Raw genomic sequence first — 21,443 nt, 5'->3', positions numbered from 1 at the left:
CCCAATGTTCCTCAGTTTCCCAATGTTCCTCAGTTTCCCAATGTGCCTCAGTTTCCCAATGTTTCTCAGTTTCCCAATGTTCCTCAGTTTCCCAATGTGCCTCAGTTTCCCAATGTGCCTCAGTTTCCCAATGTTCCTCAGTTTCCCAATGTGCCTCAGTTTCCCAATGTTCCTCAGTTTCAGTTTTTTTTTTTCTTCGTGGGATTGAAATGTAATGTGCACTGATTATTGCCATTCTCCTATCTGCTCTGTAGGTCCACTGTGGAGGGCTGAATTAAGGTAGATAAGACTGTGAGAGCACATCCATTTATATTTTTGCTGCTCAGGCAAAAACCACTCAATTAAAATATAGCATTGATGGGAGGATTATGATATTAGTGGAGTGAGTATTCTCATCAGCGCTACTACCACTGCAATGAAAAGCAAGCGATAGCTAGGCAATGTGTGCAGTAGGATGGCATGGGCTATATGTGGTATCTGGGCTATATGGGGTATCTGGGCTATCTGGGGTATCTGGGACATCTGGGGTATATGGGCTATATGGGCTATATGGGCTATATGGGCTATCTGGGACATCTGGGGTATATGGGCTATATGGGCTATCTGAGGTATATGGGACATCTGGGCTATCTGGGACATCTGGGACATCTGGGACATCTGGGCTATCTGGGCTATCTGGGACATCTGGGACATCTGGGACATCTGGGACATCTGGGACATCTGGGACATCTGGGCTATCTGGGGTATATGGGCCATCTGGGCTATATGGTCTATCTGAGACATATGGGGTATATGGGCTATATGGGGTATCTGAGGTATATGGGCTATATGGGGTATCTGAGGTATATGGGACATCTGGGCTATATGGGGTATCTGGGCTATATGGGCTATCTGAGGTATATGGGCCATCTGGGCTATATGGGCTATCTGAGACATATGGGGTATATAGGCTATATGGGCTATATGGGGTATCTGAGGTATATGGGCTATATGGGGTATCTGAGGTATATGGGACATCTGGGCTATATGGGGTATCTGGGACATCTGGGCTATATGGGCTATATGGGCTATCTGAGGTATATGGGCTATCTGAGGTATATGGGCTATATGCGCTATCTGGGACATCTGGGCTATATGGGACATCTGGGACATCTGGGCTATATGGGGTATATGGGGTATCTTAGGTATATGAGCTATATGCGCTATCTGGGACATCTGGGGTATCTTAGGTATATGAGCTATATGCGCTATCTGCGACATCTGGGGTATATGGGGTATCTGGGACATCTGGGCTATATGGGGTATCTGGGCTATCTGAGACATATTACATTTACATTTAAGTCATTTAGCAGACGCTCTTATCCAGAGCGACTTACAAATTGGGGTATGGGGGGTATATGGGGTATATGGGCTATATGGGGTACATTGGGTATATTGGGCTATATGGGGTATATGAGGTATATGCTATATGGGGTATATGGGCAATCTGGGCTATATGGGGTAAATGGGCTATATGGGGCGTCTGGGCTATATGTGGCGTTTGGGCTATATGAGGTACTTGGGCTATCTGGTGCACATGGGCTATATGGTGTATCTGGTCTATATGGGGCATCTGGGGTACCTGGGCAGTCTGGGCTATATGGGGCGTCTTGGCTATATGGGGTACCTGGGCAATATGGGGTCCCTGGGCTATCTGGGGTACCTGGGCTATCTGGGGTATCTGGGGTACCTGGGCTATATGGGGCACCTGGTCTATTCTGGGATACATGGGCTATCTGGGGTATCTGGTCTATATGGAGTATCTTGGCTATCTGGGGTACCTGGGCTATATGGGGTACCTGGGCTATATGGGGTACCTGGGCTATATGGGGTACCTGGGCTATATGGGGTACCTGGGCTATATGGGGTACCTGGGCTATATGGGGTACCTGGGCTATATGGGGTACCTGGGCTATATGGGGTACCTGCGCTATATGGAGTATCTTGGCTATCTGGGGTACCCAGGCTTTCTGGGGTACCTGGTCTATATGGGCTATCTGGGCTATCTGGGTTACCTGGGCAATATGGAGTATCTGGGCTATCTGGGCATCTGCAGAACACTGACTGAAGACTGCAGTTTAGACCATGTTGAAATCTTATGGTGTATTTATCCAGCCACATCACTGTTTATTGTTTACCAAAACAGTGGCGCGCATTGTTGTTGTTTGAACTGCAGTTTGTCCCTTTAATGGAACGCATTTCGTGTTATGGATTTGAAGCTGTAAACGGCTGACAATTAAAGAGACATTGCTAAATGGGGACTGTACACACGCTTACATATGTAGATATGTTAGAACATAATTACATCCTGTAGATACTGAGATTGCAGTGATGACTCTCTTTCAACTGAAATTGACTCACGTTCGAAGCACCCCACTGTAAATGGTTCAGAAGCAAAATGGAAACTCGTCAAACATGATCAAATAATTAAGAATTGGAATTAAAATGCAACGAGAAGTCGGAGTGCCGAACCCACAGAGTCTTGTAATTAGGGTAGTAGGGCTAATTTGAAGTGGATTTTGATTGCGCTAATTATGTAATCGTCTCCCCTCCCTCATTTCGATGTGGTCTTTTAAGAAGTTTGCGGGAGAATAGGGTTGTGCACTCGTTGCTTTGTTCATCTTTTAACAAGGGCGTGATCAAAATAATTTACAACACATTATTAAGTGCATTAATTCATATTTAAATGATTAAGTCAGGCCCCTGGTGTACTCTAATCAGTAAACTTGTAATTTTTTATTTATTCATTATTTGATAGCTGGAGCTCTGATATGAAAATGGGCTCGCTCATTTGTGTTAGCCCTGACTCGTGTCAGAAAAGTGTTATCCTGGTAATCGAGGTAATTTCAGGACACATTAAAAACTGTCATCACTTTGTGAAAATGCACAAGCTGACTGATGGCTTCATTAGGTAAATGTTGTCTTTCGTACAGTCTTCCGTTGAACACAACAATCAACCGTATGTCATCACTCAACCGTGTGTTTATAAGAGGATGCACTACACAATATTATGACCTTCTGTTTTCTCAGAACTCAGTCAGCTTTGTACCTCAGAAAGCTATACTGTAGATATGATGTACAGTTTTGGTTGGTAGCAAATATTTATTTAACCTTTCTAGGACATGCGTTCTGCTAGCGGAACCCCCCCCCCCCCCCCCCCCCCAACATTCTGAAAAGGCAGCGCGTGAAATAATTTTATATATTTTTTTAAATATTTCACTTTCACACATTAACAAGTCCAATACAGCAAATGAAAGATAAACATCTTGTTAATCTACCCATCGTGTCTGATTTTTAAAATGTTTTACAGCGAAAACACAACATATATTTATGTTAGCTCACCACCAAATCCAAAAAAGACACAGCCATTTTTCCCAGCCAAAGATAGCTTTCACAAAACCCAGAAATAGAGATAAAATTAATCACTAACCTTTGAACATCTTCATCAGATGACACTCTTATGACATCATGCTACACAATACATTTATGTTTTGTTCGATAATGTGCATATTTATATCCCCAAATCTCGGTTTACATTGGCGCCATGTTCAGAAATGCCTCCAAAATATCTGGAGTAATTACAGAGAGCCACGTCAAATAACAGAAATACTCATCATAAACTTGGATGAAAGATACATGTTTTACATATAATTAAAGATACACTGGTTCTTAATGCAACCGCTGTCAGATAAAAAAAAAAAACTTTTGTAAAAAGCACAATGCAATAATCTGAGACGGCGCTCAAATATATATAACATTTCTCCACCATGTTGGAGTCAACAGAAATACCAAATGACATCATAAATATTCCCTTAACTTTGATTATCTTCATCAGAATACAATGCCAGGAATCCTATTTGCACAATAAATCGTTTTTTTTCTTCGATAGTGTCCATTACTTATGTAAAATTAGCAACTTTAGCTAGCATGTGTAGTACACGTGTCCAAACACTGGCTCAAGGGAAGGCAAACGTTGGACGAAAACTTATATTACAGTTATATTACAAGTCGAATAAACTGGTCAAACTTAGTTGAGAATCAATCTTCAGGATGTTGTAATCATATATATCCAATAACGTCCCAACCGGAGCATTTCTTCATGTCTGTAAAAGTAATGGCACACAGGCTCATTCCATGACTAGCGTGCTTGACCAGCAACTGGCAATCTGCCAGACCAGTGACTGAAACACCTCCCATCCGGTCCCACATCACACTAGAGGCTTCATTCCACGTTCTACTGACTGTTGACATCTAGTGGAAGGCGTATGAAGTGCAAACATCCATAAATTACAGGGATTTGAATAGGCGATGACTTTCACATCGACCCTTTTCAGAATTTTCAGTTTGCCTGCTATATGAGTTCTGTTATACTCACATACATAATTCAAACAGTTTTAGAAACTTCAGAGTGTTTTTCTATCCAATAGTAATAATAATATGCATATATTATCATCTGGGACAGAGTAGGAGGCCGTTCAATTTGGGCACCAATTCATCCAAAAGTGAAAATGCTGCCCCCTATCCCTAAAAAGTTTTAACTCACTTTCTTTGCAATTATAGACATTGGCGGTTCTGACCGTAGCAATGTCCAGTTCATTTTGTCAGTACAATAGAGTACTGTTGTAGTACACATTAGAACAGTACAAAATCACTATTGTGTAAAATATTCAATACTAACACTGTAAATTAATCTGTTCGCTTTGTAGATAATGTATCCCAGATATCCCATTCGTCAGTGAGCATTCGTATCCTGGACGTGAACGATAACCCTCCTGAACTGGCCAGACCTTACGAGGCGTCCATCTGTGAGGACGCTAAGCCGGGTCAGGTAAGGGCAAATCCTAAAGTAATGCATTATTACCATGTAACTAATGTGTTACAACATACTACAGCTTAATGCAGGATTCCCCAAACATGGTCCTGGGGCCCCACCTGGGTGCACGTTTTGGTTTTTGCCCTAGCATGACACAGCTGATTCAAATAACATGCTAATCATCAAGCTTTGATTATTTGAGTCAGCGATGTAGTGCCAGGGCAAAAAACTAAATGTGCACCTGGGGGGGTGGGGGGGATGAGTTTGGCATACCCTGTCTTAATGGACTACAAAGTGCTTGCTGTGTGAATGCTGTGTGTGGATGAAGTTGCTAGTATTTCCTGTCATAAAAATAATCGTTATTTTTAGTAGATGAACAAATATACAGTATTACCATGACTCAACCACAACTCTGAGTACAACAGCAAGAGGGGACGAATAAAACAAAACCCATTGAGGATCTGACTTCATTGAAAATATGTTGTATTCATTTGGGATTTGAAAGGTGTACAACCAGAAATGTAATGTAATTTAACATCACGGCCTAGGACTTCAATATCACAGTTGTGAAACAGCCCATGGTTGCATTGTGCTACATCCAGTTTTGTTTTAGGAACTATGCAGCGCCAACAATGCATCTCTTCATTTCAACTATCTCTGCTGCTTTAAATCTGAAATGTTCTTTTCAAAACTGTGTGCAAAACGTAAATCCTTGGGGCCTTGCTATATATTAGTAGACCGTTGGATGCTTGCCACCTAAGAGTGGTCGGCAATACGTTTGTGTTGGTTGTAGGGCACAGCCAATCATTTTCCCTCTTTGTCAGAATTGTTTCATTATCGCCTAGTTTCTCGTTTGGACCTTTTTCAATTGGACAGCATGATCTATTTGACACTTTGTTCCAAAGGCAATTTATAAATGCTGTTTTGGGCATGGGAAGCAGCTTGCCAAACTATTCTCACGCCAATACTTGAGTTATCAGTTATAAAAGGAAGATGCATTTGTGTTTTCTTAACTGAAGAGGTAACAAAGAGCTGAACGTTTCGAAAACAAAAAGCATTGTATTTGGGACACATAATTTGCTAAACCCCAATAAAATCTTTGAGCAAGTTGAGGAGGCTAAAGTGCTTGGAGTAACCCTGGATTGTAAACTGTCATGGTCAAAACCTATTTATGCAACAGTAGCTAAAATGGGGTGAAGTCTACCCATAATAAAGTGCAGCTCTGCCTTCTTAACAATCAACAAGAAAGGTCCTATAGGCCCTAGTTTTGTCAGGTGCCACAAAAAGGGACCTTAAATGTACACGGAGAGCTAACATGAATATGTCAGTCTCTCCTGGCTCAAAGTAGAGGAGAGATTGACTTCATCATACTTGTATTTGTGAGAATTATTGACATATTGAATGCACCGAGGTGTCTGTTTAAACTGCAAGCACACAGCTCAGACACCCTGCAAGACATGCCACCAGATGTCTCGTCACAGTCCCCAAGTCCAGAACAGACTATGGCAGGTGCACAGAACCACACAGAGCCATGACTACATGGAACTCTATTCCACATCAAGATACTCATGCAAGCAGTAAAATCACATCGTGTCGAACGACTACACATGATAACATACACACTCTACACACACGTACACATGAATTTTGTGTTGTCGATATATGGTGCTATAGTAGATTAGTGGCCTGTGGGCACCTACTTAATGTGTTGTGAAATCTGAGGGGAAATGTAATGTGATGTTTTTAATTGTACAGGGCATTCGGAAAGTATTCAGACCTCTTAACTTTTTCCACAATTTGTTACATTACAGCCTTATTCTAAAATTGATTAAATATAAAAATCCTAATCAATCTACACACAATACTCCATAATGACAAAGCAAAAACAGGTTTTTAGAAAATTTAGCAAATGTATTAAAAAAAAGAAATTCCTTATTTACATAAGCATTCAGACCTTAAGGTCCCACATTTGACAGTGCATGTCAGAGCCTAAACCAAGCCATGAGATCGAAGGAAATGTACATACAGCTCAAAGATAAGATTGTGTCGAGGCACAGATCTGGGGGAATGGTACAAAAAAAAATCTGCAGCATTGAAGGTCCACAAGAACACAGTGGCCTCCATCATTCTTAAATGGAAGAAGTTTGGAACCACCAAGACTACTCCTAGAGCTGACTGCCTGGCCAAACTGAGCAATCGGTGGAGAAGGACCTTGGTCAGGGAGGTGACCAAGAACCTGATGATCACTCTGACAGAGCTCCAGAGAACCTCTGTGGAGATGAGAGAAGGACAACCATCTCTGCAGCTCTCCACCTATCAGGCCTTAATGGTAGTGTGGCCAGATGGAAGCTACTCCTCAGTAAAAGGCACATAACAGCCCGCTTGGAGTTTGCCAAAAGGCATCTAAAGGACTCTGAGATCATGAGAAACAAGATTCTTTGGTCTGATGAAACTGAGATTGAAATCTTAGGCCTGAATGCCAAGTGTCACGTCTGGAGAAAATCTAGCACCATCCTGAAGCATGGTGGTAGCAGCATCATGCTGTGGGGATGTTTTTCAGTGGCAGGAACTGGGAGACTAGTCAGGATCGAGGGAAAGATGAATGGAGCAATGTACAGAGAGATCCTTGACGGACACCTGCTCCAGAGCACTCAGGACCTCAGATTGGGGTGAAGGTTCACCTTCCAACAGGACAACAATCCTAAGCACACAGCCAAGACAATGCAGGACTGGCTTCGGGACAAGTCTCTGAATGTCTTTGAGTGGCCCAGCCAGAGCCCGGACTTGACCCCGTTCGAGCATCTCTGTAGAAACCTGAAAATAGCTGTGCAGAAACGCTGTCAGGTTGGATGGGGAGCGCTTGAGAGGATCTGCAGAGAAGAATGGAAGAGACTCCCCAAATACAGCTGTGCCAAGCTTATAGCGTCATACCCAAGAAAACTCGAGGCTGTAATCGCTGGCAAAGGTGTTCCAACAAAGTACTGAGTAAAAGGTTTGAATATTTATGTAAATGTCATAGTTCAGATTTTTGAAAATACATTTACAATTTATTTATTTATTTTTACTGTTTTTGCTTCGTCATTATGGGGTATTATGTGTAGATTGATGAGGAAAAACAACAATTTAATCAATTTTAGAATAAGGCTGTAACATAACAAAATGTGAAATAGTCAGAATGCACTGTATATAATTGCCTTCATTTTGCTGGACCCGAGAGGAAGCATCCATAATACATACAAAGACAAAGGTGGGATTGAATCAGTTGGGTGAATATGTCAATTTAGATCAATATTATGCCATTTAGCAGACAATTTTATGCAAAGCGACTTACAGTGAGTGCTTACATTTTCATAATGGCGGCCCAAGTATAAAATACATGTACTATATCAGTTTTCAATATAATGTACAAAAAATATGATTTGAGTTACCTATTTTGGAGGATGGATTGGAGGAGTATGCTATTTTGATTCGTTGACATCATGCGATTTGATATCCTTCATCTGTTCCATTTAGCTATTTTTTTACCAGCTGTGTTGATATTTACTACATAATATTTAACAGCCGATTTAGTGGAGAGATTACACAATATCATTGAAGTTGGCCAGAAATGAATGCATAATCTAAAGGCCATGATCTTAAAACAGTTGGTGGCAGATTGAAGAGAATAGACAGAATATACACGTGTAAATATAGCGATAATCCATCTATCCGGAGCCCTGATTCTCAACTACCATTAAAAATGGACAGGGTCATTAAGGTATTTTATTTTCCATTCAGTCAACAGGCCCCGGGGCTCAGCTGGAGCCAATTACGCTGAGCGGAGCAAAGGAATAATTAAAAGACTGGGGATGTGTCCATAATGTCACCCTCCTCCCTATATTGTCCACTACTTCTGACCAGGGCCTTATGGGACCTAGTGAAAGGTAGTGCACTATATAGGGTGCCATTTGGGATGCATCCATGTCTTTAAAGCGGGGCCTCCTTGCTGGAAGCTACATGTGTAATGAGGCCTAGGCCTCCCCTCCTCTTGATCTGCAGACTTTTTTTAAATGCTCATCGCCCTCTGTGTTCGCCACGTTTTGCAAGAACATTGTGTGGTCTGATCTCTCTCCATCTCGCTCCTTCCTCACTCCGTCCTCCATCTGCGAGCCAACATTAACCTTCAACACATAATCACAGGGACGACCGTTAGTCTTGTGGTTGAGATTCCCACCCTCGACAGTGAGGAGGTTCTTTCACAGGTCCATTTAGATTGCACATTGACATTTGGGAATATTTTTCAATAGATATTTAATTTTTCATGTAAGCAATAGAAATGAAATGGATTTCTATTTGTGTTGGATGCACATTTCAAGCAATAAGGCCAGAGGGAGTGTGCTATATGGCAAATATACCACGGCTAAGGGCTGAGTGCTAGGACACAGCCCTTTGCCGTGATATATTGGCCATATATCACAAACCCCTGAGGTGGCTTTGACCTCTGGGAGATTAAATGAAAGTGTTGTTATCTTTAGGTCAGAGGTCGTGTTCATTCTCTGCCTTGGCATAACTACAGATTTTCTGCACTCTATGTTGTTTTCCAGGAATGGAGGTTTTTATCTGTGTTTTTCCCCCTATTTTGCTGCACCCTAAAATTTGACAATTCGTGTGAACAGTTCTTAGATGCAACGTTTCTGTCATTCTTAGTCCTGGTGTATGAAGTTGGAGTGTACTTTGTACTTTTGCATGGAGTTTCTTCATTGATTGGTATTGACAAGTCCACTCCTGAAAGGGAGAATGCATCAATACATCAACCCATTCATGAATTACCAGAATAACAAACTGTATGTACCGTATTGTTGTGAAGAAATAGCTTTTTCTAAGAGGAGAATCCTCTTTACAAACTGTGACCTGGCCGAGATAAAGCAAAGCAGTGGGACACAAACAACAACACAGAGTTACACATGGGATAAACAAACGTACAGTCAATAATACAATAGAAAAGTATATATACAGTGTGTGCAAATATAGTAAGATTAGGGAGGTAAGGCAATAAATAGGCCATAGTGATGAAATAATTACAATTTATCAATTAAACACTGGAGTGATAGATGTGCAGAAGATTAATGTGCAAGTAGAGATACTGGTGTGCAAAGGAGCAAAGAATAAATTACAATATGGGGATGAGGTAGTTGGGTGGGCTATTTACAGATGGGCTGTGTTACGATGGTATTACGTCTGGGTAAAGGATATATGTTTTGTGTAAAATGAGCTTGAATTGTGTTAATGTTGCCACGAATGCAATTTATAAAGTGGATAGGTTGGATGGAGCACAGCCTCCTGCATAATTACCTGTCTATTCTTACACCTGGAGTACCAACAAAATATTGTCTATCTGCGCTTTGGCCAGGATTCTGTCTGCTCTCCCTTCCCTTTATGTCCTCTAAAACTTGTGTAAGGCCAATGCCAGTATTTATTTCCCCCCATAGTTCTGCAATACCAGGTTGCAATGTTTGCGCTAACATTGTAGGTTATTTTCACTCTAGCCAGAACCCTGGAGTTTTTAAATAGTTGCTTTTCAACTTTCTTTTCCCTTTCTGTTGTAGTCATGCAGGTCGACAAGAGCATAACACGTCAAAATATGCACTACGCTCCTATATGGAGTCTACACAGTCCAACAAAATGGACGCTTCATTTTCTCGGAACGTCCCCTTTAAACCTATCAACACACACACCACCATATTTACACAGGAACTCCAGCATTTGTCAACTCAGTATTGTGGCGCACGCAAATCTCATGAGTAGCTTTTCACCAAGTGTGTGTGTATGGCGTGCCTATCACCCATGCCTTGTCAGTGCATCAGCTATGTGGCTCACAATTGGTGGCACCGTGGTGAAAATCAGATTAGCCTTTAACTGAGTTGAGTTTGATCCTATTTGAGGAGTTGGCAACATGTCGTATTTGTTTGTGTTTAAAGGCGAGATCAGGCGAAGAAAGTGGCCCGAGACGTAAATAAAGGACAATATTTTTTGCACATCATGTTCAAAACATCTATAAGTGACTTTGTTGAGCTTCATAATCAATTTTAGATTCTTGCATATGATTTGGACGTGATACGTGAAAAATGCTAATATCGGTCCCATGATTTGAATGGGATTTGTGCCACAAATTCTAAAACATTAGCATGTGGAAACAGTGCCAGGGAAACTAAACCAAAGCATTGATTGCTTGTCATACATTTTCCATAGACTGCTTACAGGGTAAGGAAACCATTATGTCAGTTTGTAATTTAGGTGAACTATCCCGTTAAAGTAAGTGTCCAGTGTTCCCAAATTTACATGAAATATGACCTGTAATTAATTACAATATGAGTGAAGTAATTTTCCTTACAATTTTTTTATTTTATTAAGTATGTTAAAAAGCATATTTTCTGTGTTGGAATGGCATGGGTGTATATGGTCATCAAAAATATTAATGTGAGTAGACCCCTGATTGACCCCTGATTTTTTTCTCTCAAATTTATGCTTTGGCCACAAATACAAGTATAGGATGATTCAACAACATCATTTTTTTTAAATTGTACCTTTATTTCACTTGGCATGTCAGTTAAGAACAATTTCTTATTTACAATGACGGCCTAGGAACAGTGGGTTAACTGCCTTGTTCAGGGGCAGAAGGACAGATTTTTACCTTGTTAGCTCGGTGGTTCGATCTTGCAACCTTTTGGTCACTAGGCTACTAGGCTACCCTGCCATTATGTGGGTATGAGTTAACAGAACATTGACTTTTAAAAGTAAGATTTTCACTAGACAGTTACTTTAAATTACAGTGCATTTGTGTATGTTTTTCGAGAATATAAGAACTATTGAGTTGAAAAATGTATAATTGCTGGAGTACTGTGGATACCAATATCCCTGTGAGCCTCCCAGGCCCATGATGCCCAGGGTTAAGAACATACTCCCTCTAAACATGTTCCTCTGATCCATTGGCCAAAATGTATTTAATCTGTTGTTCAACTACCACCAAGCTACTGCAAAATGCCGTTAAATCACTAGTTCAACTACATGCAGTTCACTACTCCCCAACACTGGAAGGAATACATGAGTGGTACGTACATTAGGCTACATCAAATCGTTGTCTCTTACAATAGTTGTTTTTAGTTCATTAGGATCTCCAGGAGCTGTTCATGCATCAGCTACTCTTCTTGCGGTCCACATAAGGTTTCTTCAGAATTTACATATTTGGGGGCTCGTCCGGGATCACCCAGGATTTCAAACCTCTCCATTTCTCTCATAGACGAGATGTGCTGATTCATTTGGTTATTCAAAATCATTTAAGATCGGAAGAAGGCATCTAAAGCTTTTTGTTGCAATTTCTGGTACCATCTTTTGCTACAGGTAATTATTGTAAAGTGACATGTTGAATTGTTCAACCATAGCACAGCCTCCTGAAATCCTTGAGTTCTGGGATTCCTCCACATTTCCACCCCCTCAAAATCTGTCTTCACATTTCTGGATCTACCTCCAAACTACCCTCAAATATACCTCCAAAGCTACCCCCAATCATATATTGCCATGTAGTGCCACATAGTGCCACGTAGTGCCACATAGTGCCGCATAGTGCCATGTAGTGCCACATAGTGCCGTGTAGTGCCACATAGTGCCGCATAGTGCCATGTAGTGCCGTATACAGTAGTCAAATCAAATCAAATTGATTTATAAAGCTCTTCTTACATCAGCTGATATCTCAAAGTGCTGTACAGAAACCCAGCCTATAACCCCAAACAGCAAGCAATGCAGATGTAGAAGCATGGTGGCTAGGAAAAACTCCCTAGAAAGGCCAGAACCTAGGAAGAAACCTAGAGAGGAACTAGGCTATGAGGGGTGGCCTGTCCTCTTCTGGCTGTGCCGGGTGGAGATTATAACAGAACATGGCCAAGATGTTCAAATGTTCATAGATGACCAGCAGGGTCAAATAATAATAATAATCACAGTGGTTGTTGAGGGTGCACCATGTCAGCACCTCAGGAGTAAATGTCAGTTGGCTTTTCATAGCCGATCATTTAGAGTATCTCTACCGCTTCTGCTGTCTCGAAGTGCCATATACATTTACATTACATTTAAGTCATTTAGCAGACGCTCTTATCCAGAGCGACTTACAAATTGGAAAGTTCATACATATTCATCCTGGTCATACATATTCATCCTGGTCCCCCCGTGGGAAATGAACCCACAACCCTGGCGTTGCAAGCGCCATGCTCTACCAACTGAGCCACACGGGACCGTGTGTGCCATATACGGTAGTGCCATGTAGTGCCATGTAGTGCTGTTTAGTGGCATATAGTGCTGTGTAGTGCCATATACAGTAGTGCCATTTAGTGACATAGTAGTGCCATATAGTGCAGTGTAGTGCCATATAGTGCCGTGTAGTGCCATATAGTGGCGTGTAGTGCCATATAGTGCCATATAGTGGCGTGTAGTGCCATATAGTGCAGTGTAGTGCCATATAGTGCCATATAGTGGCGTGTAGTGCCATATAGTGCAGTGTAGTGCCATATAGTGCAGGGTAGTGCCGTGTAGTGCAGTGTAGTGCTGTGTAGAGCCATGTGGTGCTATATAGTGCCATATAGTGGCATTTAGTGCCGTGTGTATAGGACAAGACCAGGTGGAGAAGCACATACTGAGTATTTCCCCAGGTAGAGGAGCACGTCAACTCAACGCAGTACTTCTCATAGCCGAGCCAGTGGGTCGACGCGACAGAACACCAGGGCTCAGTACTCGGCAGTACTTCTCATAGCCGAGCCAGTGGGTCGACGCGACAGAACACCAGGGCTCAGTACTCGGCAGTACTTCTCATAGCCGAGCCAGTGGGTCGACGCGACAGAACACCAGGGCTCAGTACTCGGCAGTACTTCTCATAGCCGAGCCAGTGGGTCGACGCGACAGAACACCAGGGCTCAGTACTCGGCAGTACTTCTCATAGCCGAGCCAGTGGGTCGACGCGACAGAACACCAGGGCTCAGTACTCGGCAGTACTTCTCATAGCCGAGCCAGTGGGTCGACGCGACAGAACACCAGGGCTCAGTCCTCCGCAGTACTTCTCATAGCCGAGCCAGTGGGTCGACGCGACAGAACACCAGGGCTCAGTCCTCCGCAGTACTTCTCATAGCCGAGCCAGTGGGTCGACGCGACAGAACACCAGGGCTCAGTCCTCCGCAGTACTTCTCATAGCCGAGCCAGTGGCTCGACGCGACAGAACACCAGGGCTCAGTCCTCCGCAGTACTTCTCATAGCCGAGCCAGTGGGTCGACGCGACAGAACACCAGGGCTCAGTCCTCCGCAGTACTTCTCATAGCCGAGCCAGTGGGTCGACGCGACAGAACACCAGGGCTCAGTCCTCCGCAGTACTTCTCATAGCCGAGCCAGTGGGTCGACGCGACAGAACACCAGGGCTCAGTCCTCCGCAGTACTTCTCATAGCCGAGCCAGTGGGTCGACGCGACAGAACACCAGGGCTCAGTCCTCCGCAGTACTTCTCATAGCCGAGCCAGTGGGTCGAGCCAGATCGCCAGTCCTCCACACTACAAGTAAAATGACTAATGCGAGGGCCCTCTAAAACACGCACACACTGGCACATGCGCACGCGTGCATGCTCAAATCCGCAATCACATGCACACACAGGTCTGTGCACAGTCACACACATACAGAGACAAATATACACACGCACACATTTGCATGCAAACAGACAATCTGACTACCAGACAGTCAGATTTGCAAGCGAGTCTTTTGTGAGCTGTGTCTGAGATTAAATGAATCATCTTTTTACTCACAGAAAATAACATTAGCAAAAATGTATTGCTGATTAACATGCAAATACAACCTGACAGACAGACACGCATACACAGACACTGTCTAGATTCAACAACCCTCAACAATTTGTGTCTCGGAAAAAACTAAAGCAATTGATCTTTGTCTCGCACAAAGACTAATGTTTATTTACTTGACTGTTTTGTTTCATTCCAACTAGGGTTGAATATTTTCCCGATATTTTACAAATGTTCCATCCCAAGTATAAATCACTTTTCTCCCGGGTTACCTGGTATTTCCTGCCAAAACCGGAAGTGTCATTCATAAGCTCCCGAGTGGGTCAGCGGTCTAAGACACTGCATCTCAGTGCTAGAGTCGTCACTACAGTCCCTGGTTTGATTCCAGGCTGTATCACAACCGGCCGTGATTGGGAGTCCCATAGGCCGGCGCACAATTGGCCCAGCGTTGTCTGGGTTTGCCCTGGGTAGGCCATCATTGTAAATAGGAATTTGTTCTTAACTGATTTGCCTAGTTAAATAAAGGTTACATTTAAAATATATATGTATATATATTTTTTTTTAAAGCATGACAAAGCATATAAATAGGCTTATGTTTGGATTTGATTAGCGCTTTGATCAAAAATTCAAGCCTGATCCTACCTGACCCTAATGAGCCATTCATTAAATACATTTTATGAGCCCAAGCCCAAAAAAGCCGAAATGATTGTCCAGTACGTACTGTACAGTATATAATATAGGATGCACATTACACACGACAGAAAAACATAAAATCCCATAAATGTAGCTAGCTATATGCTCTCTTGGGTAAATAAAAGAAACTCCAGTAGGCTAATATTTTTGAGTGTGAACTGTATTACTGTACTGTATTATATGGACTGGAATTACCATGATAACGCATGGAGAGAACGTTCTCTTGCACTACATGTGGACAACAACATTTTGAAATAGAATAGGGCCTATTTATATAAATAGTAGGCTGACACATACAGTGCATTCGGTAAGTATTCAAACCCCTTCCCTTTTTCCACATTTTGTTACTTTACAGCTTTATTCTAAAATGTATTAAATAAATAAAACATCTTCATCAATCTACACACAATACCCCATAATGCCAAAGTAAAAACAGGTTTTAATTTTTTTTTGCAAATGTATTACAAATAAAACACAGAAATACCTTATTTACAGAAGTATTCAGACGCTTTGCTATGAGACTTGAAATTGAGCTCAGGTGCATCCTGTTTCCATTGATCATCCTTGAGGTTTCTACAACTTGATTGGAGTCCACCTGTGGTAAATGAAATTGATTGGACATGATTTGGAAAGGCACACACCTGTCTATTTAAGGTCCCATAGTAGACAGTGCATGTCAGAGTAAAAACCAAGCCATGAGGTCGAAGGAATTGTCCGTAGAGCTCAGAGACAGGATTGTGTCAAGGCACAGATCTGGGAAAGGGTACAAAAACATTTCTGTAGCATTGAAGGTCCTCAAGATCACAGTGGCCTCCATCATTCTTAAATGGAAGAAGTTTGGAACCACCAAGACTACTCCCGGAGCTGGCTGCCAGGCCAAACTGAGCAATTGGGGGAAAAGGCTCTTGGTCAGGGAGGTGACCAAGAACCTGATGGTCTCTCTGTGGAGATGGGGGAATCTTCCAGAAGGACAACCATCTCTACAGCACTCCACTAATCAAGCCTTTATGGTAGAGTGGCCAGACGGAAGCCACTCCTCAGTAAAAGGCACATGACAGCACGCTTGGAGTTTGCCAAAAGGCACCTAAAGGACTCTCAGACCATGAGAAACAAGATTCTCTGGTCTGATGAAACCAAGATTGATCTCTTTGGCCTCAATGCCAAATTGGTGCGACTGGCTTCCGAGTTAAGTGGGCATTCTGTCAAGAAGCGGTGCGGTGCGGCTGGGTCGTGTTTTGGAGGATGCATGGCTCTCGACCTTCGCCTCTTCCGAGCCTGTACGGGAGTTGCAGAGATCGGACAAGACTGTAACAATTGGATACCATGATATTTGGGAGAAAAAGGAGTAAAGAATATATATATAACAAGCAAATATACCAAGCAAATGGGCAGTAACTGTTAATGCCATTTTTGATACAATAAATATATGCTTAATCATGTGGACAAGTATCCTGTGTTTTGGTATTGTGTTTTGGAGAAAATGGGAGTCATGTTAAAAGTAACTGCATAAAGTACTGTGAAACCAAGGTAAATAAAAGCCATTTTTTCTCAGTTCCACACTATGAGCAGTTACTACATTTTTGCTTTGTAGGGCAGTATTCTAGTCTATCTTGTCCAGCATGGGACTCCAAGAGCTAAGGAGCTTTTTTTAAGGAGAGAGGCCAGGGGAGCACAGGTGTGTGCGTATTGCACAAGAGACAGAGACTATAAATTAGAAGCTTACTTTGCATAAGCCAACATTACTTAACTAAATATAAACTAATACTGCAATGAAGGTATTACTTGAGAGGTAGGCTAGAACATCTATATATAGGACTATATATCAATCCAGAACAGGATGATCTATTTTGGATGCAATTTGAATGGAGTTGATGGAGAGAGAGAAAGACTACGAGAGAGAGAGTCGTCACGCTTTCACTGATTTTAAAGCATCAATATTCGAGTGATAAACTTTTTTTAAACTCTGCAGCTGGAATAAAAACAAATAATAATCATTGCAATAAAAAAATAAGGTGACCCCCGAAAGCCAGATGGAGATGGGTAAATTAGACGCACATTCGGTCTTTATATTACTGTAGCTAGGCTATGCTGACAGGCCTACGTGTCAGAAGAAAAAAAGTGACTATTATGAGATGATAGGTCTACATGCATTGTGAACTGCGCTCCATACTGAGATGGTCTATCCCCACCCTGAGTGTTGATGATTCATCATGCAGAGGCCATAGAGAAGACAGATTTAGACATCACATAACAGTTCCATTTCACGCCATGCTGTTCATATAAATAATTTATGATAATGTACCGCTTTCTCGCTCTTACTTATCCCGGGAAAATTGAGTGGTTTTGTGCCGTAAACCCTGGTAAATCTCAGTAACCTGGGTTCCCTAATTCTAACCTCCCCCTAATGATTACGAACCCCCTTTGTGGCGATTTAAAGATTAATTTATCTTACCTTGATTAATGTTACCGTCTTGAAGTTTTGGGAAAGCAGACACCCTCTCCGGACCTTTACCCAGGTTGGCCCAGGAGTAGATGGCCTAGTAAATCTACCTTTCTTTCTTTCCAAGGCTGTCTGAGATTTAAGGGGTCAGACAGGGGACTGTTAGATAGAAATCTAATTAGGTGATTGTGCTTGAGGGAGCTTCTCGCTCTGCTCAATAAACTCCCACACACTCTCGCTCTCTTCTCTCTCTTTTTCTGCCTCCCGCTCTTTCTCTCTCTATTTCTCGCTCTCTCTCGCCTCAGAGAGTTCCCTACTGTGGGAGCATTGTCGTGGAATCCACATTCTGGTGATTGTTTTTGCCCTTGACGCCCGTTATTATGACTAGCAATGCTAAGGCAGACATCTCTCATCCAACTAGAGGCTCTTGTTTACACTTTGTCATCTGATTCCATTATGACAGATTAAACAAAAGCGGGCCGAGTTCAAAGAGTCAAGCCGAGAAACAATTGGGCCTCCGTTGCGTTTCGTAAACTCGCTGATTATTTTTTCTAAATCTATCGTTTGAACAAAATGTAATGGGATCGGGTTGGTATTTATATGTAGTGTTGAGCAGGGATAGGGTTGGTATTTATATGTAGTGTTAAGCAGGGATAGGGTTGGTATTTATATGTAGTGTTGAGCAGGGATAGGGTTGGTATTTATATGTAGTGATGTGCAGGGATAGGGTTGGTATTTATATGTAGTGTCGTGCAAGGATAGGGTTGGTATTTATATGTAGTGTTGTGCAGGGATAGGGTTGGTATTTATATGTAGTGTTGAGCAGGGATAGGGTTGGTATTTATATGTAGTGTTGAGCAGGGATAGGGTTGGTATTTATATGTAGTGTTGAGCAGGGATAGGGTTGGTATTTATATGTAGTGTTGAGCAGGGATAGGGTTGGTATTTATATGTAGTGATGTGCAGGGATAGGGTTGGTATTTATATGTAGTGTTGTGCAGGGATAGGGTTGGTATTTATATGTAGTGTTGTGCAGGGATATGGTTGGTATTCATATGTAGTGTTGTGCAGGGATATGGTTGGTATTTATATGTAGTGTTGTGCAGGGATAGGGTTGGTATTTATATGTAGTGTTGTGCAGGGATATGGTTGGTATTTATATGTAGTGTCTAGCAGGGATAGGGTTGGTATTTATATGTAGTGTTGTGCAGGGATAGGGTTGGTATTTATATGTAGTGTTGTGCAGGGATAGGGTTGGTATTTATATGTAGTGTTGAGCAGGGATAGGGTTGGTATTTATATGTAGTGTTGTGCAGGGATAGGGTTGGTATTTATATGTAGTGGTGTGCAGGGATAGGGTTGGTATTTATATGTAGTGGTGTGCAGGGATAGGGTTGGTATTTATATGTAGTGTTGTGCAGGGATAGGGTTGGTATTTACAGTGGGGAGAACAAGTATTTGATACACTGCCGATTTTGCAGGTTTTCCTACTTACAAAGCATGTAGAGGTCTGTAATTTGTATCATAGGTACACTTCAACTGTGAGAGACGGAATCTAAAACAAAAATCCAGAAAATCACATTGTATGATTTTTAAGTAATTAATTTGCATTTTACTGCATGACATAAGTATTTGATACATCAGAAAAGCAGAACTTAATATTTGGTACAGAAACCTTTGTTTGCAATTACAGAGATCCTACGTTTCCTGTAGTTCTTGACCAGGGTTGCACACACTGCAGCAGGGTTTTTGGCCCACTCCTCCATACAGACCTTCTCCAGATCCTTCAGGTTTCGGGGCTGTCGCTTGGCAATACGGACTTTCAGCTCCCTCCAAAGATTTTCTATTGGGTTCAGGTCTGGAGACTGGCTAGGCCACTCCAGGACCTTGAGATGCTTCTTACGGAGCCACTCCTTAGTTGCCCTGGCTGTGTGTTTCGGGTCGTTGTCATGCTGGAAGACACAGCCACGACCCATCTTCAATGCTCTTACTGAGGGAAGGAGGTTGTTGGTCAAGATCTCGCGATACATGGCCCCATCCATCCTCCCCTCAATACGGTGCAGTCGTCCTGTCCCCTTTGCAGAAAAGCATCCCCAAAGAATGATGTTTCCACCTCCATGCTTCACGGTTGGGATGGTGTTCTTGGGGTTGTACTCATCCTTCTTCTTCCTCCAAACACGGCGAGTGGAGTTTAGACCAAAAAGCTCTATTTTTGTCTCATCAGACCACATGACCTTCTCCCATTCCTCCACTGGATCATCCAGATGGTCATTGGCAAACTTCAGACGGGCCTGGACATGCGCTGGCTTGAGCAGGGGGACCTTGCGTGCGCTGCAGGATTTTAATCCATGACGGCGTAGTGTGTTACTAATGGTTTTCTTTGAGACTGTGGTCCCAGCTCTGTTCAGGTCATTGACCAGGTCCTGCCGTGTAGTTCTGGGCTGATCCTTCACCTTCCTCATGATCATTGATGCCCCACGAGGTGAGATCTTGCATGGAGCCCTAGACCGAGGGTGATTGACCGTCATCTTGAACTTCTTCCATTTTCTAATAATTGCGCCAACAGTTGTTGCCTCTCACCAAGCTGCTTGCCTATTGTCCTGTAGCCCATCCCAGCCTTGTGCAGGTCTACAATTGTTTTCCTGATGTCCTTACACAGCTCTCTGGTCTTGGCCATTGTGGAGAGGTTGAAGTCTGTTTGATTGAGTGTGTGGACAGGTGTCTTTTATACAGGTAACGAGTTCAAACAGGTGCAGTTAATACAGGTAATGAGTGGAGAACAGGTGCAGTTAATACAGGTAATGAGTGGAGAACAGGTGCAGTTAATACAGGTAATGAGTGGAGAACAGGTGCAGTTAATACAGGTAATGAGTGGAGAACAGGTGCAGTTAATACAGGTAATGAGTGGAGAACAGGTGCAGTTAATACAGGTAATGAGTGGAGAACAGGAGGGCTACTTAACTTCTCTGCGCAGGGCGCAAAATATTACAAAAAAATATTTATAATCATGCAGACTGAAGTGAAATATACCAAAACACAGCTTAGCTTGTTGTTAATCCACCTATCATGTCAGATTTTGAAAATATACTTTACAGCGAAAGAAATCCAAGCTTTTGTGAGTGTAGCAATCAACGCTACAACAGCTAGCCCCAAATTAGCATGGTCATGAAAGTCAGAAAAGCAATAAAATGAATCGCTTACCTTAGATAATCTTCGGATGTTTGCACTCACGAGACTCCCAGTGTCACGTTACTGACCTGTTTTCCTTTGTTATGTATTTGTTTTAGTTGGTCAGGGCGTGAGTTGGGTGGGTTAGTCTATGTTTTCTATTTCTAGGTGGGGTTTTGTGTTCGGCCTGGTATGATTCTCAATTAGAGACAGGTGTGTATCGTTTGTCTCTGATTGAGAGTCGTACTAAGGCAGCCAGGGTTTCACTGGTGTTTTGTGGGTGTTTGTTTCCTGTCTCAGTGTTTGTTCTGCACCAGATAGGACTGTCTCGGTTTTCACGGTTTGTTATTTTGTTATTTGTTAAGTGTTCATGGTTATTGTTTATTAAACATGTTGAGCACTGGCTACGCTGCATTTTGGTCCTCTCTTTCACCCCAGGAAGAAAGCCGTTACACCCAGTTACACAATAAATGTTATTTTTGTTCGAT

The 21,443-nt window shown here is 42.4% G+C and overlaps 1 protein-coding gene across 7 annotated transcripts in view; it reads left to right on the top strand.

Annotated features, from left to right (window-relative positions):
• Positions 1-21,443, top strand: part of LOC129815701 (cadherin-22-like) — a 265,152-nt gene that overhangs the window by 202,540 nt on the left and 41,169 nt on the right. For all 7 annotated transcript variants that reach the window (XM_055869744.1, XM_055869742.1, XM_055869741.1 and 4 more), the window contains one exon: positions 4,746-4,867. In XM_055869744.1, coding sequence (XP_055725719.1) covers positions 4,746-4,867 — 122 coding nt within the window. The remainder of the gene's footprint in view (positions 1-4,745; positions 4,868-21,443) is intronic.

The sequence above is a fragment of the Salvelinus fontinalis genome, chromosome 18 (genome assembly GCF_029448725.1).
Source record: "Salvelinus fontinalis isolate EN_2023a chromosome 18, ASM2944872v1, whole genome shotgun sequence".
In the NCBI taxonomy this organism is placed as follows: domain Eukaryota; kingdom Metazoa; phylum Chordata; class Actinopteri; order Salmoniformes; family Salmonidae; genus Salvelinus; species Salvelinus fontinalis.
This window is presented reverse-complemented; position numbering and strand designations above follow the sequence as displayed.